The following is a 21,567-nucleotide window of genomic DNA, read 5'->3' on the forward strand; positions in this document are numbered from 1 at the left end:
AACTACCCAGCACAGTGTGCCGCTAACATATATTCCTCTCCTCTGGGACAGAAGCAGTAAGCAGACTTCCATCTCTGGTCATTAAGTCCCATGGTCCAGGAATCATGTTGCAAGATAAGATTTGCCACCATTAAATAAATATTTGATTAGAAAACAGGCAATGAGATATCCTGAAATTACAACTGGATTTCAGATGCAGTCACACAGCAAATTGGAAACAGATCAAAACTATTTCAAGGGCCTTAGAAACTCACAAAGTCATTTAAGAAAAAAACACGTATCATTCAGTTCCTGAAAAGGAATTATAGCTGCTTCTAACGCCCAGCCCAGTGCTACACCATTTTGCCAGGCATTAATATTCTCCAGTAATATATTTTTTTAAATGGAAGCACAGAGGCCTATGTTGGATAGGGAAAGACTTCAAGTATCTTTCTGGCTTTTCTTTTCTTTTCTTTTTTTAAGATTTTATGTATTTATTCATGAGAGACAAAGACAAAGAGAGTCAGAGGGATAGAGGGAGAAAGCAGGCTCCCCCACATGGAGCCCGATGCGGGACTCGATCCCCAGACTGGGATCATGCCCTAAGCTGAAGGCAGATGCTCAACCACTGACCCACCCAGGTGTCCCTCCTTCTGGCTTTTCATTTCTTCTTTTATATAAACTCCACTTAAATTTAAGTAGTTGTAACCCAGAGGCACAAACTGTTTTATAGTTTTGTCATCTCCCATATTTACTAGATATGTATTCATCAATTGAAACTTTACATTCCTGAGTAAAAATGTACTGCACTGTAAAAATGTGAACTCACAGGTCAAAATTTTTGGTCATTTAATCACTAAAGATCACAGAAAGTTCATTTTTCTAAATGTCAACATAGTGGATACCAGAGAATTAATCTTAAGGAAGCATTGTGAAGAGCCTTCACTTAAATTCCTAGCAATTCCAATCTTATTCCACCGCACATACTCTAGCATTTTGAACTTGCTTGCTTCATTCCTCAGGCTGGTAACAAAGAGCAAGGATATCTATAGAACAATTTATTTTCTCCTGCTCTAATAAGAGCAGGAGGAAGGATAAGATAAAGACTATAGGGGAAAAAAAAAACAACTGGGGACCCTGATTATTTCTATAGACAAACACAACAACTGCTACTTAAAATACCTGGCATATATATAACAGAGCTCTAGAAACGTAAAAGTAACTTCTTTAAAAAAATTAATGCTCAGTTATTTACTTCCATTCAACCCTGTTACATCAAAAAATGATTAACCATTACACACATACACACACACTCAAGTGATAGACCATATGGTATAAACCGTGAGTGGCTTTTGGAACTAAGAGGAGGTGTGAAAAGAATATTGGGGAAATCCTGAAATCAAGCTTCTTATCCCAGGACTAACCTTTGTCAGATTACAACCCCTCTGAGCCTCAGTTTCTTCACCCATAAAATGAAGATCATGGACTCTGTGGTATCTTTAATTCCCTTTCATATCTGTAAATTCCTCCCACTGGGAAAATCAAAGACTTAAAAACAAAATAAGGCAAGTTTTGACTGAATATACAGTCAACTGTGTTGTAACACTTGTTTTGAAAGTGCAAATTTGTTCTAACACAACAGATATTATCAGGGAACAGTTTGAGTATAATTCAGTTTCTTTTGCTCATGTGTCATTTAATCCATAAGAAACACAAGGTGAAGCCTGCAAACCGCACTCAGCTGACCTCCCCAGAATGGGAACCCACGGAGTGCACACGCACAGTCCACAGTCCTCCAGCTTCTGCAATGCACTGCAGGCCTCTAGCCGCACCCTCCTGTCAATCTTTGGCAGGAGGAATTTCTGTCCCGTTGCAGAATAACCCTTCCAGCACCACTTCCACAAGCAAACTTCAGGTCTTTTTCAAGATAAACTCCCATATTACTATAGTACATGTGTACTTTTAGCTGCTTAACTAAATATGTGAAATTGTGCTACCATGTTTATATGTTCATCTTTTTTTTATGTATCACTGAGAATGTCGTTGTTGAGTATTATGTCTCTAATCCCATTTTTCCCATAAGCCTTGTGGTTTTTTACCACACAATGACGTTTTGCAACTTTATATCACATTACAGCAGACCTGACTATATCACTGTTTGGGGAAAAGTCATAAATGAACACTTCCGTTTTTCAAACACAACAGATAGACAAGCTTCCTTCAAGTCTGCTGATGCATTAAGTTAGAATCAAAGGAAAGTCTATTCCCTCCTGACCAGGTGTTTTTTACTCCTCTGGCTCCCACATCAGGCATCAGATTTGGAGTCAGAAGGGTATCCTTCACCTTGAAAGAACCAACAAGAAACTGGATTTGTCCATTGATAAAGAAGAGACACTCAATTTTGGCAGAAAATCTGGCATGTCCCACTGTAAAAATGCCACTCATTCAATATTGAGATGCTCAAAAGTTACTCAATATCAACTATGAAAGAATGTGGAGCAAAAAAAATATGTCTGCAATATAGTTCCATCAGTACGTTAGAAACCGCAGAGGCCTTACAAACACTCTTAATTCTTGATAAACTCAGACATAAAGGAGGAGAGTGAACTAAAGGAAGTCCTGCATGTTTTCTAGTTTCCAGAAAGAGGAGACAGACCAAATCACTTAGCATTGAAACCAAAGGTTGTCTAAAACCTGTCACTCAGAGCCAATGGGCAGATAAAAAACAACGCTGCCATCTAGCATGCTCAGGAAAGACAGGAAACATCATTATTTTGTGTTCTCGAAAGAACCTGGACTTAAAACCACGACTGACACCAGAAGTAAGGAACATCGATACAGTATAGCATGTGTTCCTATACACCAGGCCAAGTTATTTGGCCACTACAGTCATAATCCTGGCACTGTTTCTTTCTCCTTCTTCTTCTTCTTTTTTTAAAGATTTTTTTTAAAGATTTTTTATTTATTTATTCATAGAGATGCAGAGAGAGAGAGAGAGAGAGAGAGAGAGAGAGAGAGAGAGGCAGAGACACAGGCAGAGGGAGAAGCAGGCTCCATGCAGAGAGCCTGACGTGGGACTCGATCCCAGGTCTCCAGGATCACGCCCTGGGCTGCAGGCAGTGCTAAACCACTGCGCCACCGGGGCTGCCCTTTTTAAAAGATTTTATTCATTTATTCGTGAGAGACATAGAGAGAGAAACAGGCTCCCTCCCAGGAGCCTGATGCGGCACTTGATCCCAGAACTCTGTGATCCAGACCTGAGCTGAAGATGCTCAACCACTGAGCCACCCAGGTACTCTCTAGCACTGTTTCTTAAAGAACTACAACACAGGGGAGCCTAGTGGTTCAGTCAATGGGAGTCTGCTTCTCTCTCTCCCTCTGTTGCCCACCCACCCACCCCCCCGGCTTGTACACTCTGTCAAATAAATAAAATCTTTAAAAAAAAAAAACAAACTACAACATTAAAAATTTTTTAAATAGTTGGTATTTAAAAAAAATAGTTGGTATTTTTGTTTACATACATATGTACATGTATATGCAAAGAAAATAAATAAAAGACAAAAAACACCAAAATGGTAACATTTAATATGGTTAAATATTAAACCAAATATTTAAAATGGTTAATATTTGGGTAATAAGATTACAGATTACTTTTTTACTGATTGCTTTCATTATTTTATATAATGGACATATATTGTTCATTTTATCAGAAGAAAAACAACTGACTGAAAGAAATGAATCCCTGTTCATCGTTCACATAGAATTCACAGTAAGCCGTCAAGTATCTCTTCTAAAATCCAAAGGGTGAAAGGTGAGCAGACTGGATTTGGAGGGCACTTGTCCTACAAGGCAGGAAATGTCAGAAAGAACCCTACACTCTCAAACACAAGAAGGTGTACAAGCACAATGGCAGACACTACACATTTAGTAGATATATCCGACTTGTTTTGAATCAGACAGCATTTTGGTGACTACTATAGGTATACCAAACAATCTTTGCTTTTGTGTAAAGCTAACATAGAGCCACTTAACTAAATTTAATGCTGTCTGGTAGCAGAGAATATGGAAATACAATCTAACCAAAAACAACCAGTCACCAAAGCCTACGAAATGTGTAAAAGGCCACTGCATATCTTACAGCCAGCTTTCTCTCAAGATCACTGTTCCAATGATAAGGAATGTTCATTTCTCCACTCAGAAAGCATGCGCAGGCCAATGACTAGACAAACAGCACTATCCCAGATGCTATGGTGAGTACAGAAGAAACCGGGTGCAGGCACTCTTGCACAGCACGCATAGGCCGGTGGGGAGAGACAGGACATTTGTATCAGAAATACAGAAATAAAGTAAGACAAAAATAAATGGCTACATGAACAGTAGAGAGTATTAAAGGACTTCAAAGAGCACAGCTCACTGTGGGCTTAAGTAGGTGGGAAAGGCTACAGAGAGGAAAAAAGCTTTGAGGGCATAAGGAGGGAGACAAAGGTAGTCCAGGCACGGTCACCAAGATAAGCAAAGTCATTTAGGTGGAAAAGGCAATGATGAGTTCGGGTAGACAAAAATCAGGTTGGAGAACAAGGAAAGTGAAAAAGGAAAGAAAGATTCAGGCACATCATAAATCCTCTTAAGGGTTCCTTTACCTCTAATCCATCTGATGGATCACTATCAGATTAAGGACATTTGTGGGAAAATCCAATGTATCAGACACGATGCTAAATATGACAAATATCTAAGTTCATTATAATCTTCCAAAGTGGGTATCATTATTCCCATTTTACAGACAGAAACTGAAATTAAAGAAGTTAATTTGTCCAAGGTCACCAAGGTAAGCAACAGAACTAGGATTTGAACTCAGACCTACCTGGCTGAAAAGTCCACGTTCCTTTTTAGTACTCCATGCTACTTTTTCCCATGACATAACTATGATAACGTCATTCTGAATTTATGCCTTCTCCCATCCCAGTGTACACACCTACCCTTCTGACTACCCAATGTCCTCATGGTGATCCCCATCAAGCCTGCTGTCAGGAGATATCTGCAGCTAAAATAAAAATGACTGAAAAAAGTTTCCCATCCTGGAAAGGAATCAGATGCTTAAGAAAAAATCTCTAATATAAACTGCTTTGTGGAATACAGATCTTACCTTCTTAGGGGGCCAGGGCAAGCATATATCTTACAATGGCCATTTTCATAGCTTATAGCTTGAACTCCCACAGTAAGAATCTCACTCATAAGCCCTGAGGGTCTCCATCTGGGAGACAAAAGGCCATGTACAGCTGCAGGAGTGCTTCATAATACCACGAGTCCCAATCATTTCACATATTTATGGAAAAACCTACACAAAATGTGTTTGACATCTAAATCATAAATCTTTCTTTAAAAGACAGGTTGCCAAAAAAAGTGCTTTCTAATAATTCTGTAAAATACTCTTCTGTCTCTAAGAACCAGAAACATTATCTTTATTGCTCTTACCTTTTCTACAATCAAAGATCTTACAAGTATCAAATGGCATAAGTGTCATCTTTCAAAGGAACTAAAATAAAACCACATGGGATCCAAGAGTACATAAAGATGAATGGGTAAAAGAGCATGACCCTGACAGAGATTGCACCATGCGCTCACCATGAAATTAGCCTTCATTCACTGACGTCCATTTACTAAAACCAGAATACACTAATAATTATCAGGTCAAAAGTCTACTGGGAACTTGAAAGTCCCCCACTAAATATTTTAATGAGCCAGGGAATTATAAGAGTTTCAGAATGTGTTTTGAAATTATTCTAATCAATGTAAGAAAATTTCCAAACCAGCTTAGAAAATACATTGAACTATGTGTTTCACATAGAAAATACAAGGAAATTTTTAAATGAAAGTGATACTATTCTTTCTCAACAAAAGCGGTTACATCCCTGACCCTGAAGAAATCACTTCCTAAGAAATTCCCATTTCATCAAAGCTCCAGTTTGTATGCCAAAAGATTTTAGGGATAGAACTTTCTTTAAAGTAGTGAAAGGAAATTATTGCCCTTACGTATCTGGATGGCTCCTCCAGGTTCTGGTCATTCATGTCAATAGGAACAATCCGGGTAGCCAGTGGTCCCTCTGCAAAAGGCTTTGGTAACTGGCCCCTGAACTCTGATGTAATGAACTGAAGCTGCCAACTGTCAGAAACACAAATAAGGGAGAGTAAGAAAAACACAGGGGCCCCATATTGCTAAATGTACTTGAAATAAACAAGCCAAAAAAGAAAATCATGTGAAAAACATTTCTCTTGGAGAAAAAAATATTTCTTCTAAAACCTCCACCAGGGAGAGAGAGACAAAGGTCATGATTCAGTCCAACATCGTTGAGAAATTTTCAATGAGAGATCTCTCAACCCATTCCACCAATTCTTAGCAGTGAAACTTGCAACGAAATGGTCCTACTGCCAAACAACCAGAGAAGGATCCCAGTTTATCACCAAGGATCAGAGGGACTTAGAAAATTAAAGCAAATTCACCAGGTACAAAGAGTGAAATGTAAGAACACACTGTGGGAGAAGTACTTCGTTTCTGAGTAATGCTCAAAAGTATCTTTAGTTAGGAAACTATGGTAAATGTAAAAGGCAAAAGCTCAAGTTAATACTTAAAAAAAAAAAACCCCACATTTTAATCTAATCATTAATGACTGATACAGGATCTTCATTAAACACAAGATACCCCCAACCAACTAAGCTGAAGCCAATTCCCAAATGGAACAAGATGACTCATCTTAATCCGACTTCTTTTCCCTAAATAGGACCCTCTCCATCCCAGTTAAGCAAACACAAGGAATGCCAGAGCCTATGCTATCATCCAACAACAGAGCACAAAGGCAAGTGGTCCGGATATCTTAACCATAGCTTTCCCCAGTGTCCATATGCTGGTAAAGAGTTTTCACTATTGTTGGATGACAAACATTTCTTCTCTAAAAATACTCTCCTAGCTAGAGTTTCTAGACCACTTTTGGAAATAGATTAGTAACAGATGACTATAGAAATTTAAATAAGAATCCTCAGCAAGAGCCCCTAGCAGGAGCCTAGGGCTCGCAGTGTTTTTTAGAAGTCCCCAAACCTCTGTGGTTACAGATAGTACAGGGTGCATGGCCAGACACAGTACTCAGTCTACTCAACACAGGTCACAGTGGTCTAAAGTGGTCAATTTTTCAAAAACTTTTTGTGAAAATCCCAAAATGAAAGAAAAATTAAGGAGACTCTGCCATAGAATTCCTATTTTTACTCTTTGATTTAAAAGTGAGAATTAAAGGAAAACTTACTTATCAGGCAGAAGGAAGCTACTAGGAAAGCGATACCACTCCTTTCCTACACAGACATTCACAGGCCTGCCTTCTGGGACAGTGTGGATGGTCGGGTCTGTGGCAATTCGGTAAAATTCTGGATACAAGTCAAGGGGCCCATGATACCCTGGAAGGGAGAAAGGTTTGTGAAAGCCAAAGATGAGTAAGATGAGAGTCTGACATTTAATCATAATACATGTGAATGTCCCCTCAAAACCATGTGTAATTTAAGGGTGCAAAGGTCCCCAACAAGTGCAGCAGGAAGCCTGCTCCATTGGCACATGGCATCTCTACAGTTAGGAAGATGATCACAGCAGAGACCCTATTTTACCAAATACCATTTGCTTTCTTGCCCCTTCTCTACACCTTTTCACTTTTTTTTTTAAGAGTTTATTTATTTGACAGAGAGCCCACAAGCAGGGGAAACTGAGTAGGGGGAGTGGCAGGTGAAGAGGGAGAGGGAGAAGCAGACTCCCCACTCAGGGCTCGATCCCAGGACCCTGAGATCATGACCTGAGCTGAAGGCAGATGCTTAACTGACTGAGCTACCCAGGCACCCTACCCTTTTGCCTTTTTAACTTCTGTTCTTTGAACACATTTTAAACTTCTGGATCCAAATAATGATTACAGGAAGAATATAATATGGGAATTGAGCCCCAAATTTGCTTCCTATGTTTCAGGCTTCCTTAATTCATCCTTCAAAATGAAAAGCATCCTTTAAAAAACAAACAACAAAAACCAAAAATAGAAAAAATATTTTATAGTTAGTCACATTCCTTTTAGAATTCTCAGTCTTCTCTTTAATCTTAGAGAAGTCACATCCTTGTCACACTATTAAGTCTGCAGGTTCTCCTTATAGTAAAGTCCTCTGCCCAGCTAAAGCTGAACTGTATTAATCACATAACCATCAAAACCCAAGATGAGGTGCCTTGTGAGCATGGGTTAAGACGTTCTCTGTACATCTACCTTTGAACAGCGCCACAGAGCGAGAAAAAGATAAGAGCCCAAACAGGAAGAGCATTCCCGATGCCAGCCAGTTCGATGTCACAGTGTAATGCTCCAGGCGGTATCGCTGAAACACGAAGTGGTAACATTTCTAGAAGGAAAGAAAACTGTATTGAAAAAAAAAAAAAAAAGAACTTGCAGCATATACATAATATAATCGAAAAACATCATAACAACACCAAGAAGGAGGAAGCAGCAAAAGAGATTTTAGCAAGGGTCTGAGCATTTGCAAACACTTAGTGAGGTACCCGCTTCAAATTCTAAGATGAAAACAAACTCCGATAAGACTATCTACAGGTCAGGACAGCCAGAGGAATTCTCACCAGCTTCAGAGGAAACTTATTTGGAAACCTCTCTAGTGCTTAAAGTCCTAATAATTTCTTTCTTAAAAATATTTAAACAAAAGTGCTGGTGCGCCTGGCTAGCTCAGTCAGTGGAGCTTGCAACTCTGATCCCAGAGTTCTAAGTACAAGCCCCACATTGGGCGTGGAGCCTACTTAAAAGAAAAAATTGCTTTAAATAAACAAATAAACAAAAGTGCTTTTTGGCAGTTTGCTTTGATACATGAAGTATTTCTATATTGGTGTAATGAGTATTAATTTTTACCTTTATCACTGAGAAGTTTTCATCAGTTTTTAGTATCAACAAAATGTCTCAGACCAAACAAGAAAAAAGAATTCCTTTCATATAACATCAGGAAAATGCTGTTAAGTATCTGCTAAACTACTTTACAAACTAGAGAAATATTATTACAATATATACATATACAGACATGAATTCCACAATCTTTGAGAACCTTTCCAATAGATTTATTTCCTTCTTTCTCTCCTAGACTAGAATTAAACTTTGGGGAAGTAAAATTTTGCAAATATTTACTTGTTAGTGCCATAAATATTTTCATACTTGGGGGAATAATCTGTCCTAGGGAAACAATCCAAATACCCAAAGAAAGATATTCATCCTAGCATTGTTTAGAATACTGAAATAACTAAGCAACCTCAACTAAATTATATATCTAATCATTACAACAAATTCAGTATATTACATATATTACATAATAATGTTTTTATACCAAATTTAGAACATACTCCTATTCAAAAGATGGGTACAGATATGGCAATCTTGAAAATTATATGATGTAGTTCTATTAAAAGGGATATAAAAAAGAGGGCACTGTGTGCATTTGCATCTTTTTTTGTTTGTTTGTTTGAAATAAAAGAACTTGATTGAAAGAAAGAAAAAAACAAAAAGGGATATAAAGTTATATGTACATTTAGATTACAACCATAATAAAGTTTGGTATGTGACAGATAAAAATGCTGGAATGAAGGTGGTTTTGTTAAGATAGCAGGGCTGAGGGCGCCTGGGTGGCTCAGTGGTTGAGTGTCTGCCTTCTGCTCAGGTTGTGATCCCAGAGTCCTGGGATCGAGTCCCCATAGGGAGCCTGCTTCTCCCTCTGCCTACGTGTGTGTGTGTGTGTGTGTGTGTGTGTGTGTATCTCACTCTCTGTGTCTCTCATGAATAAATCTAAAAAAAAAAAAATCTTTTAAAAGGATAGCAGGGCTGATTCTAAAAGGAGTAAAAAGTGGGGCACCTGGGTAGCTTAGGTGGTTAAGCTTCCAAATCAGTTTTGGCTCAGGTTGTGATCTCGGGGTTGTAGGATCAAGGCCCACACTGGGCTCCATGCTCAGCAAGGAGTCTCCTTGGGTTTCTCTCTCCCTTTCCTTCTGTTCCCCACCCCCTGCACGCTCTTGCTCTTTCTCAAATAAATCTTTAAAAAAAAAGTAATAAAAGAAAAATTATGTGCAATAAAGTCCAATTACTTTTATAATATAAATTAAATTATAATACAAATTAAAACTACCATCCTAACATGGATGAGTCTTAAAAACGTTATGCTGAATGAAAGAAGCCAGTCACAGAAGCCATTCCGTTTACATGGAATGCCCAGAATGGGCAAATCTAGAGATACAGAAAGATTAGTAGTTGCTTATGGCTGGGGAGATATGAGAAGGTGTGTGTGTGTGGGGGGGGGGGTGACAGCTAATGGGTACAGGGTTTTTGAGGTGATAAAAATGTTCTAAAATTTACTGTGGTGATGGTTATATACATCTGTGAATATACTAAAAACCATTTAACTTATCACACCTTTTGGGTGAATTGTATGGTTTGTGTGAATTATATACCTTTATATATTTGTTAGGGAAAAAAAAACCTGTCCCCATAATTACTCTTTCCTGCCAGTTGCAAATGGTAGCAGAGGTCAAAAAAGAGTCTGGAGGTTTCTGACGGCACAAATACAAACATATTCAAGATCAGTTCTGACAAGGAATTGACCTGGACAGGTTTTAAGCCAGGATTACAAAGTGTCCCATATTGCTAACTGCCTGATGTTATCCCAAACTTGAGTAAGTTTTAATATGATCTCAGAGTTGAAGAGTAGACATTCCACTAGCTCTGCTGTGATGCCACCATCCTGTGGCAGGCCTATACTATGACTTAATAAAACTCTATCAGCAACTGGATTCCATGAGAAAGAAATTAACACACAAATCAACAATGCAAATATGTAACCAGCTTAAGAGGATGATCAACAGTCAAGCAATCAATGCATGAAGCTTTAACAATATAATCTATATCAGGTTTAATGCATGGATAAAATATCTTGGGAGAAGCATTCTGTAATTTGCCTTTAAGCTTTATGACCAATTTAAAAAGTGAAATGGAACAAAGCAGATAGACACTTCCCTGAAACTCACCTGAAGTGCAGAAAGGGCCACGGCACCACAGAGACATATAAGTGGATATACAGGGAAAAGAAATCTCTCCTCTTTGTGAGGCTGGATGAAGAAAATCAGAAACCAAATATACATTGGAGCCAAGGTAAGCCAATATGGATGGCCTAAATTCTGAACTGTAAGACACAGAAAAATATCCACCTTTCACCATATTAGAATGAAACAACATATTTAGTTTCAATGTTCTCTTGATCTCAAACAGGAATACACCCTAGGGCACCCCATAAAATGTTTCAGCTTTTGTCTTCACACTTTCTCTGATGCAGTAAAAGGGTTAGAAAGAGGTGTACACTCCTGAGCTCCCCCAAGAGTGTCAATATCTAATGGGAGGTATAATACTGGATTTGGCTAGAACACAAATGAAAGTCAAGCAAAAGGGTAACAGAGCGTAATAATTTCCACACTGGATGAAGAAAAAAGGCTTCTTTCCCCAGTGAGTCCTGCCACTAAGATTAAAGGTTCCTGAGATTAACCAAAAGTGTAACAAACTCCTTTCTTGGGTCTTAATTTTCATGTTCTGTTTTTAACACATTAATCTCCTTATATACCAATCAGTCTGTTCAAATAGCTATAGATCAAAGGAAAGAAAAAGCTGGATTCTCAAACCCATCACTAGCTTTCATCAAGCCACAAAGAGTTTGTTTCAAAGTAAATATAAAAACACACTTAAAGGAAGTTCAACTGATGACGTTTTCTCTCCTCTTTTGCAATACCCATACACTCTGAATCTCAAACTGGAACTCAAAAATACGTGAAGCATGTGAAAGATTTAAAGGAATTTAGTGAGCACTACACCTGCTGGAAAGTTCCTGTGGTTAGGTACATGAACAGTGAGTGATAAACCTATAAGCCACCAGGAAGGCATCCCCTACTGTGCTTCCATTAGTGATAATCAGCAATGCCTAGAAATCACTGGCAAAGGGTAGATAGACAGTGCCCTCTGGCGTTCATCAAATCTACAATGAGCAAGTATAGAGGAAAAGCTCAGGATTGTCACCAAGATCCATCTTCATGTTACTGTTATCTGTATTTTTGTAAAAACTCTTCAGGGATGAAAATTCTTGAACTGAAATACCAAGCTTTTCCTTTAAACTTTCTACTCTTAAGATTTTATCATGAGATTTTAGATTTTATAAATCCTATAATTTAGGATTTACACCTTCCCGGGAAGTATTTTAGATTGGAATTTTCTTAATTATAAGAAAATGAAATCTTTTTCCTTTTTGTATCTTAAAGACTAACAAATACCTTTTTTAACAAATACATTTTTTAAATATGGCCTGGGGCACGTGGCTGGCTCAGTTGGAAGAATATAGGATTCTTGATCTCAGGGTCATGAGTTCAAGTCTCACATGAGGGTAGAGATTACTTAAATAAATATTTTAGAGCAGCCTGGGTGGCTCAGCGGTTTAGTGCCCGCCTTTGGCCCAAGGCCTGATCCTGGAGATCCAGGATTGAGTCCCATGTCAGGCTCCCTGCATGGAGCCCACTTCTCCCTCTGCCTGTGTCTCTGCCTCTCTCTCTCTCTCTCTCTGTCACTCATTAATAAATAAATAAAATCTTTTAAATAAATAAATATATTTTTTTAATTTAAGAAAATAAAATATGGACTAAAATTTTTTAATGTCCTCCATAAAATGTACAAAATCAGAGCTATAGTTGTACTATTTGATGGAATAATAGGCAATTTCTTTGCCGCTTCTTTATGTTTTTTTTTTTTTTCCTTTAAAAGAATTTTTTTTTTCTATTATAAAATACACAGAGGGACGCCTGCATGGCTCAGTGGTTGAGTGTTTGCCTTCAGCTCAGGGCGTGATCCTGGAGTTCCAGGATCGAGCCCCACATCAGGCTTCCTTTAGGGAGCCTGCTTCTCCCTCTGCCTATGTCTCTGACTTCTCTCTGTGTCTCTCATGAATAAATAAATAAAATCTTTGAAAATAAATAAAACACACAGAAAAAACAGTACTCATTTTCTTACTAGATGGACATGTGTATAAATTACACATTTTTAAACCAAAACTGGATTCATATTGTAGAGAACAGCTTAATATGATATTTTTATACTTACATCACAAGCATTTCCAAATTTTCCATAAGCATAAATTATTTTTACAGTTAAAGAAGTTACTTTTCAAAAAAAGATAAAGTGATCCTTAGGAAATACAAGGAATAGAGAAATAAGTTAACACCTCCAGGTGACAAACAACTAATCCAAATGTGGGACACTTCACAAGATGAATGACCTGATTTCTTTAGAAATCTTCAGGAGAAAAAAGAAGGGGGGAACCTCGTAAAAAGCCTAAGAAACTTAACACCAAATTCAGTATATGACCCCTTTTAGATCCCCTTTAAGAATATTAACTATAAAAAACTGTTTTTCAGACAATGCAAGAAACCTGAATATCAACTGAATAGATTTTAAGGAATCACTGTTGATTTTGTGAGGAAAGCGGCATTACAGTTATGTTAAAATAAAAGTAACTGAAGGCCGCTTTCATATTTGAATAGTGTTAACACAGTGAACTTTTCATAAACCATTAATAGTAGAAAAGCAGAATGAGGGGTGGGATGGAGAGATCATATGGCATCCAAATCAGACAGAAAAGTCTGAAATCAAATCTCTTTCCAAAGCTCATATGAATTTCTGCTCAAATCTGTCTCCCATAAAAGAAACATGGGCACTAGATATCCAAATCCATGACAACTTGAGAAAACACTGGCTGTGCACTACAGAATCAGAGCAAGCAAAATAAATGACAAACCAAACCTTCCACGATAAGGCAAACACAGAAGCAAAACGGAACAAAGAGAAGCATAATGTTTCCTAGGAAGTCCAAAGCTTCTCTCACTTCAGTATCAAATTTGAGGGAAATCCCTGTATGGTTTAGTTTTCAAATTTTTGGTTGAAGTAATTCCCCAAAGAATGTTTACCTCCATCACTTATTATTGTAAGCCATCTTCCATGTTAACATGTATGCCTTTAAAAAAACACATAACTCAAATATGCTTATCTCCTGAGATTTTATAGCTGTTTTTGCCTCCCCAGGTGGTTCTGTATGATATACTGATTTCCTCACTTGAAGGGATATAAAGTTCTCCCCTTTGTTAGTTTAACTTATAATTATTAACTAAATCTTCACAAAAATTTATAAATACAGATCAAAAATTCAACAAGCCAACTATTTCCATTGGAAGAAAACAGAGAACAGAGTAAGTAGATTCATTTTCACTTCTTGGTATACATTGTTACCTGCTCTTTCTTCCCCCAAAACCTATCATCCCTTACACCACTCACCATGGAATCTCTGCAGTAGGTATTCCATAAGAGAAGTCAGTGGTAAGACCAGGAGAGCCAAAGCAAAGGCTACATTAAAATTAAGAAATCCATTAATTAAATAGAAATACCAGGGTTCTGTACCTGGGGAAACAAACAGATAAGAAACCATTAGTGGATGCCTTCAACACCTTTTACAATGCTTTACTCAAAATGTTCTTTGTTCAAGTAATGTTGGTAGTACAATGCCTCAAGTGAATGAGTCCACAACAGGAGTTCAGTTCCTCGGGTTCAGTCACACAGGGGAAGCACAAGAGCAGAAGATGGGAAGAGAATGAGACTGGTCACTTTTCCAGAACAACCAAATAATTTACATAGCTTAGTGGTGACACTGTGATTTATAATAAGCAATTTATATTTGGTCTCCATCCCCATTCCCAGCACAAAGCTCCTACAACCGTTGGAATTTCCTAATTGGTAAGAGTGATAAGGGTGTCTTCCATTAATTAGGAAATTTGGGAAAAGCTTCCAGGTGGCTTAAAGATGGGGACTGGTGGCCAGGGAACCAATCATCCAACCATGTGATATAGGGGAATTAGAATTTTCAGTCCCATCCTGATGACCTCCGAGGAGGAGAGAGGGGCTGGCAAAAGAGCTCAATCACCAATGGCAATGATTTCACCAATGGTGCTTGTGTAAAGAAGCCTCCGTAAAAACCCAAAAAGACAGGGTTCAGAGGAACTTCAGATTGATGAACATATAGGTGTGCAAGGAGCCCGTTGCTCCTCGAAAGAACAGGAGTTCTGAGCTCCATCCCACACACCTTACCCTATGCATTTTTTCCATCTGGTTATTCATGTGTACCCTTTATAATATTTTCCATAACAAGCTGAACAAGCCGGTAAATTTAAATAAACTTTTCTCTAAGTTCTGTGAGTCACTCTAAAAAATTAATTGAACCCAAAGATGGGGTTGTTGGAACTTCCCATCTATAGCTGGTGGGTCTGAAGTGACAATCTGTGGACTTGTGATTGGTGTCTGGAGGGGGGGGGGAGAGGGAGGGAGGGAGAGAGGGAGAGAGAGAGAGAGAGACAGGGGGAGGTGGGGGCAGTCTTGCAGGACCACACTACTCAGGCCTTTCTCGTGTTATTCTCCCTGGTTTATCCCACTTACATTCTAGTATCTTCCTCCTTGATATGCTTAACCACTATTCTGTAGTTGTGTATACAGGGGACCCTGCATTCAGTAAAAAGCAATTAACTTGTTTTCCTTAGGAAAATAATGTTCACAGATCCAGATCCTACTTAGAAGTTTTGAAGACTAAGAATGAAACAAAATGACTGAAAACACAAGCCTTATTCACATGAGTTTTGATTCTTTAACTCGAAATCCTTAAACTCAAATGATAAGAACCACCCCCCCCTGCACATTTAGCAGGTTTGTCATCTGCTCTTCCCCTCTGTGTGATTACTTCAATCAGGCAGTGAATGACACATGCGGGCTTTAATCACTGTGTGTTGTGACACCCGCCTTGCACCACAGCAATTTCCTGCAATCAGCATTGCTTAAAAGGGTAATCAGAAGGCAGAGGAATAGTCAGAAAAACCTGACATTTTTGCAGCTTGCACAGCAAAATAAGATTAGAAACCAAACCCGTAAAGCTAGAAACATTTAGGGGAGAGAGGGAGGGGGTACCCTCAGGAAAGACTCCACTTGAATTGTGTGTCACCTTTTGGAAAAGCTCACTCCTTCCTGTCTAAATACAATGATTGTGACTGTCCATAAATGAAGGTCCTGTCGCAGGGCAAGTTCATTAGAGACATTTATACTCGGTGTTCCTTTTTTTTTTTTTTAAGATTTTATTTATTTATTCATGAGAGACACAGAGAGAGAGAGAGGAAGAGACCCAGGCAGAGGGAGAGCCCAGCTCCATGCAGGGAGCCCAACGTGGGACTTGATCCTGGGGCTCCAGGATCACACCCTGGGCTGAAGGCAGCATTAAACCGCTGAGCCACCCAGGCTGCCCTATACTCATATTCTTTACAAATAACCTTTTTGGTTACAGAAAACCAATGATTTTCATATAAAAAAATAAATATTTTCTCTTGATTTTAATTAATACTTAACAACACATTTCCTAAATTGAGTCCTTTAGGAGTCCAGTTACCAAAAAGGTAATTTTTTGGTTTGTTGTTGTTTTTAAGTATGCTCCACACCCTGCAAGGAACCAAACTCAGGGCTCAACCTCACAACCTTGAAATCAAGACCTGAGCCGAGATCAAGTGTTGGATACTTAACTAACTCAGCCACCCAGGCACGCCCAGAAAGGTAGCTTTTTGTATCATCTCCTAACCAGCAATGTGGTGGCAGCACTATCAACTTTGACCTGCCTTTTCCCAAAACAAATTCTGGAAATCTGAGCCTGAGAAGAAAAACCAAAGTGACTAGGAGAAAGGATGTCACTTTTCACATCATCTTTTACAGATGCTAATAAGCATTAATAGAAAAAAAAAAAAGCCTCTTTCTCTTTGATCCTTACAAATACATACTGTTTTTTCAGGGAAGCACTTTATTTCCAGCAAATATTTGTCTCTACCGCAACTTACAATACCCCTGCTAGGGCAGACTATCTTTTTACCTAGGCATACTGTACCTCAGATTCTGAACCAAAAGTATTAAAGCTAGTAAACTTTAATGTTTATGTTTATATGTTAGGAACTCAAAGATCAAGTTCACAGCTAGGCTAGGACCATTTCATAATAGACTGTTACTTCTTGGAAGAACAGGGTAAAAATTGGGGGATAAGCCAAGAGCAGTGAAGGTTCAAGAGACAACAGTCTTAAAAACAAGGGCAAAGGGATGCCTGGGTGGCTCAGCAGTTGAGCCTCTCTCTGCCTTTGGCTCAGGGCGTGATCCCAGAGTCCTGGGATTGAGTCCCACATCGGGCTTCCTGCAGGGAGCCTGCTTCTTCCTCTGTCTGCGTCTCTGCCTCTGTCTCTCCCTCTCTTTCATGAATAAATAAAATCTTAAAAAAAAAAAGGCAAAAAGGGACATAAATAGAGAACTCTGTCACCCAGCATCCTTCTCTACTTGATGAGATGCCTGCCTTAAAAGAGAAAAGAGTAAAAACTTTTATCTCTTTCCAGGGAGATATTTGATGCTATTTCTCAGAAAGCATCAAAGCTGAACTATGCAGAAAAAAATGCGTCAAAATGACAAGCTACGCATTTAACTGGTGCAAAGTGTGCAGTGAAAGCTGAAGCAGGGTCTCTGCAGGGAATGACTCACCCATCTCCCTCTTTAGGGAAAGTGCTTCAATTTCTGTCATTCAAATGAGCTAAAGGGAACCTTCACAGAGGCTAAAAGAAGAAGGGATAATGTTTACTGTTCCACAGATTGAATGAAAGGAAACCACTTTATAAGTCTATAATTTTACAGAACTGCAAGAACTAAATTATAGTAAATCATCTTATAAATGTCAAATTTGCAACACCAAGAGCGAAAAGACAGCAAGGTTCATCAAAAACGATTAGCAAAAACGAAAGCTCTTGAACAGCTCTGCCTGACAGTCAACTCTCAAGAGACTCATTGGGGCTTCATCCTCTGCTACTGCAACAATGGAAAACAGCCTTTTAATAAAGGCCACTTGCCTTTGCCTTCCAAAATGTCCTGTCCAGTGAGTGATCTGACAGATGTTGATGAAAACACACAAACAGGCAGGGATCGTATCCTAAGCTACGAAGTGGCAACCTTGAACAGACCCACTGTTATTCTTGAGGGAAGAACATTTCTCATACCTGTTCTCCCACGCCTTCCCCAGGCCTGTGTACTGTTCCTCTGAGAGCGCCACTCTTCACTCACCACACAAAAATACTTATCAACCTCAACATCTATTATGAACATGAATGTTACAAGGCTAAGAGCAAAATCAGTGCCACAACCACTTTCTTGTGACACTAAGTTTTATCTCTTGATCTTTGACACCAAAGAGATGTTTTGTCTATGACTTTGCAATTTTACGTCTACACCAAATTTCCTAAATGCCAAGTATTCTTTACCTCATCCAAATATTCCTTCTTTGACAAGGGTGGTGCAATGCTCCCATATGAGAGAGAGCCTGCCAGCATGCGTGTCGTTGTGCCATCAAAGCTCTCCAAAGACTCTTAATCATCCTCCCAGCCTAAGTGCACGGGACCTTCAAAGGTACAACTTCCTGCCCCTTCTTTAGATCAAATCTTATCTTCTACTACCTCCAACTCATGCTCTATTTCTGCAACCTTATTCTCCTGTAGAGTCTCAACTGCCAACCTCCAGGGTTTTGCTGAGGTTGTTTTCAGTGGAAATAACACAGGCCTTGGAGTCAGACAGCCCTGGGCTCTTGCCCCACTTCTGCTACTTATTAATTACGTGCAAGTCTCTCACCATGCCTACCTGGATCTCCACAGCTGGGAATAAGAATAAATAATGCCTATTTCACAGAGTTTTTGTGAGGGGAAGAAGACAGTTGTGTAAAATTTCTGGTATATAATAGGCAATTTTTTAAAACAGAAAATATTGTAATTAATATTGTGAAAAAGTACTCCTTTTCTTTCTCCTGGGTTCTAAATAGTCAGCTCAGGTCTGGACTATGTCATTAATAAATGTTCTCTGGCCAAGAGAGTATAGAAAGGTCCCTTTGAAAACCAGGAACAAGAGAATAAATATTTATATTATAATCACAACAGAGAGATTGGATTTATCTTGCTCATGCCTGTGTAGTTTCTACCTAAAATCAGCTAACACTGTAAAACTACTTTAACCTTTTTAGAAAAAGAAGCCAATATTCAATCTTTCTTTTTTTTCTCTCAGCAGTATCTACACTGGACATTGTAGTTGTCTGAAATATATTCCTCTAGCATCTACTCACTACACTTTTACTCTTCCTTCCAGGATCAGCTGAAGGACCACCATCTATAAGAAGTCTTTTTGCTACCCCGACAAGGACTTATTCCTATGACTCCTCATCTTTCTTCTGCAGCACATAATACACTAGAGTATAATTATCTACTTGTGTGACTGCAGCCTTATTGGACAGCAAATTCTATGAGGACACACATGCTCAAAGGTAACTTATTCAATGTTTCCTTAGCTGAAGTCCAGTCATTTATTTGTTCAAGAAGTATTACAGGCTTATACACAAGAAACAGCACTAAGACATGAATGCAGAAACTATCAACATGATGCGTTTGTAGTTTTCAGATAAGAAACCTGCCTACCATAGCTAATGAAGCACCTGGAGCAGGAAAATCCTACAAAATAGTCAAAATAATGCCAAATATTGCCAAACATGTAGGCAAGTGAAAGAGCTGGAGTTTCCATGACAAAAGATATGCTGTCTCAATGTCTGACAATTGCATAGCTTCAAAGCACTTATTAAAAAGTAAATACCAAAGAATGGACTCACCCATTATAAGTTAGAAGACAATCATAAAGTAGTCTGTCGTTTAAAAAGGCACTTCTACCTCTATTATTTTTATTTGGTATTTTAAAAATCCCAATCTAATACACAACAGGTCTAACCAAAATAGTTATGATGTAATAGTAATCAGGGCATAATATAATGTGATGGATACTCCCAAATTTGTTCATCCATTTATTCATCATGACAAATCTTTTTGAAGACCTAGAATATACAAAGAACACTTCTAAGATGGAAGGAGTAATTTCTCTGTAGAAGTTAGTTACTCTTTAAAAGAATGGAAATCAACTCACCCTAAAATTGTCAAATTCAAAGATGAAGTAGAAGGACAAAAATTCTACCATCAAGAACAACACCCTCAAGTCTGACTTAGCACTGCTTCAGCCCTGTTGACAGGATGATGATACCTTTTGTTCCAACACAGTTTTTTCTATCACTAGGAAAGTCATCAGTTCCTGTACATTCGAAATAGCAAAATCTGAACTGAAGCTATCCCAGGTTCATCTAAGCAGGCAGAACAGAGCTCCAGGCACTCTTCCCAGGCAATCACTAGCCAAAATGAACATCAGATGCCAACACCCAAGGAAAGACTGGCTACTTCTCTCCTGGATCCCACAAAGATCCCTGACCCAGCTGCCACAAAAACAGAAACCTAAATCAGAATTTATTCTGTCTTTTCCACTTTCCCAGCCAACCTGTATTGTACTATACTTATAAACCTCACTTATCTAGGCAACTGCTTTCATGTATTTCTCAAAATTTTATAAATAAGCAATTAAAATACCAACATGAAATAACCCGTTGAAAAGGTAAAGCCAGTTTCCCAAAATTAAACTCAAATTAACAACTTATTCATCCATATATAATGGATATCATGCTTCCACTAGATTCCAGTAAATTAATTTCTAATGTGCAATCTGGGTCTAAGAGGGGAGTCTTCCTTCTATTGACTTGTAGAACCAAATACAATTTTAACAAGGCAGCTAAAACAAGGGAATATTAAAAACATACAAACTGACTAAAGGAAGACATCTAGAGGCAAAAACTTAAAATTGCAGCTTGTTCTCACGTCCTTGGAGATCTTGGAGTTCTAAAGGAACCTTTTAAGATTCCTTCACTTAGGGAGCTCTTGGCTGACTCAGTCAGAGGAGTGTGTGACTCCTGATGCCAGGGCTGTGAGTTCTAACCCCATATTGAGTATAGAGATTAAATAAACTTTTTAAAAAATTAAAATTCCTTCACTTAGCAATTATTCTCTAAACAAGGCAGTTTGTAAATTCTCACTGAAAAAAACATGGTTTATTTTCACCTATTACCCACTACCATCTAAAATGACAATATTCCACAAATCCCAAAAGGCCCTATTAAATCTCACACATATGCTTACTTTAAATCTCCTCATCCAAATAAATAAATAAATAAATAAATAAATAAATAAATAAATAAATCTCATCCAATCTGTTGGTTCTGCTAGCAAAGTGGCACAGAAAAGTGATGGGCATGGCATAATTGATAAGACACAGAGGTAATATTAATCTGCTGCACAGCAGAACCCCAAGATGATCAAATAGACAAAATACTTCAAGACCTTCAGAAAATTAAGGCAAAAGAAACTACACTTATTATAATGAAAAAACAGTCTCATAAAATGGCAGATCTGACCAGGAAAATCTCTAGGTCAACCTTCTATAGCTGTCACTAACTCAAATGCCCTAAGGGGCCAAACAGAACAGGCTCAGA

At 38.4% G+C, this 21,567-nt stretch overlaps 1 protein-coding gene across 13 annotated transcripts in view; it reads right to left on the bottom strand.

Moving 5' to 3' along the window:
• ALG9 (ALG9 alpha-1,2-mannosyltransferase) overlaps positions 1 to 21,567 on the bottom strand; it is a 110,090-nt gene that overhangs the window by 67,151 nt on the left and 21,372 nt on the right. For 12 of the 13 annotated variants that reach the window (XR_008661880.1, XR_008661879.1, XR_008661878.1 and 9 more), the window contains exons 9-13: positions 14,391 to 14,513; positions 11,057 to 11,211; positions 8,259 to 8,388; positions 7,272 to 7,419; positions 6,010 to 6,139 (exon numbers count right to left, since the gene is read on the bottom strand). Coding sequence is in view for 6 of the 13 variants with exons in the window: in XM_055305694.1 (XP_055161669.1) it covers positions 6,010 to 6,139; positions 7,272 to 7,419; positions 8,259 to 8,388; positions 11,057 to 11,211; positions 14,391 to 14,513 (686 nt within the window). In the remaining 7 variants the exon portion in view is untranslated. Of the gene's footprint in view, positions 1 to 6,009; positions 6,140 to 7,271; positions 7,420 to 8,258; positions 8,405 to 11,056; positions 11,212 to 14,390; positions 14,514 to 21,567 lie in introns of those variants that run through there. The other variant, XM_055305697.1, reaches the window with a different exon arrangement.

Source organism: Nyctereutes procyonoides, unplaced genomic scaffold, assembly GCF_905146905.1.
Source record: "Nyctereutes procyonoides isolate TBG_1078 unplaced genomic scaffold, NYPRO_anot_genome, whole genome shotgun sequence".
In the NCBI taxonomy this organism is placed as follows: Eukaryota; Metazoa; Chordata; class Mammalia; order Carnivora; family Canidae; genus Nyctereutes; species Nyctereutes procyonoides.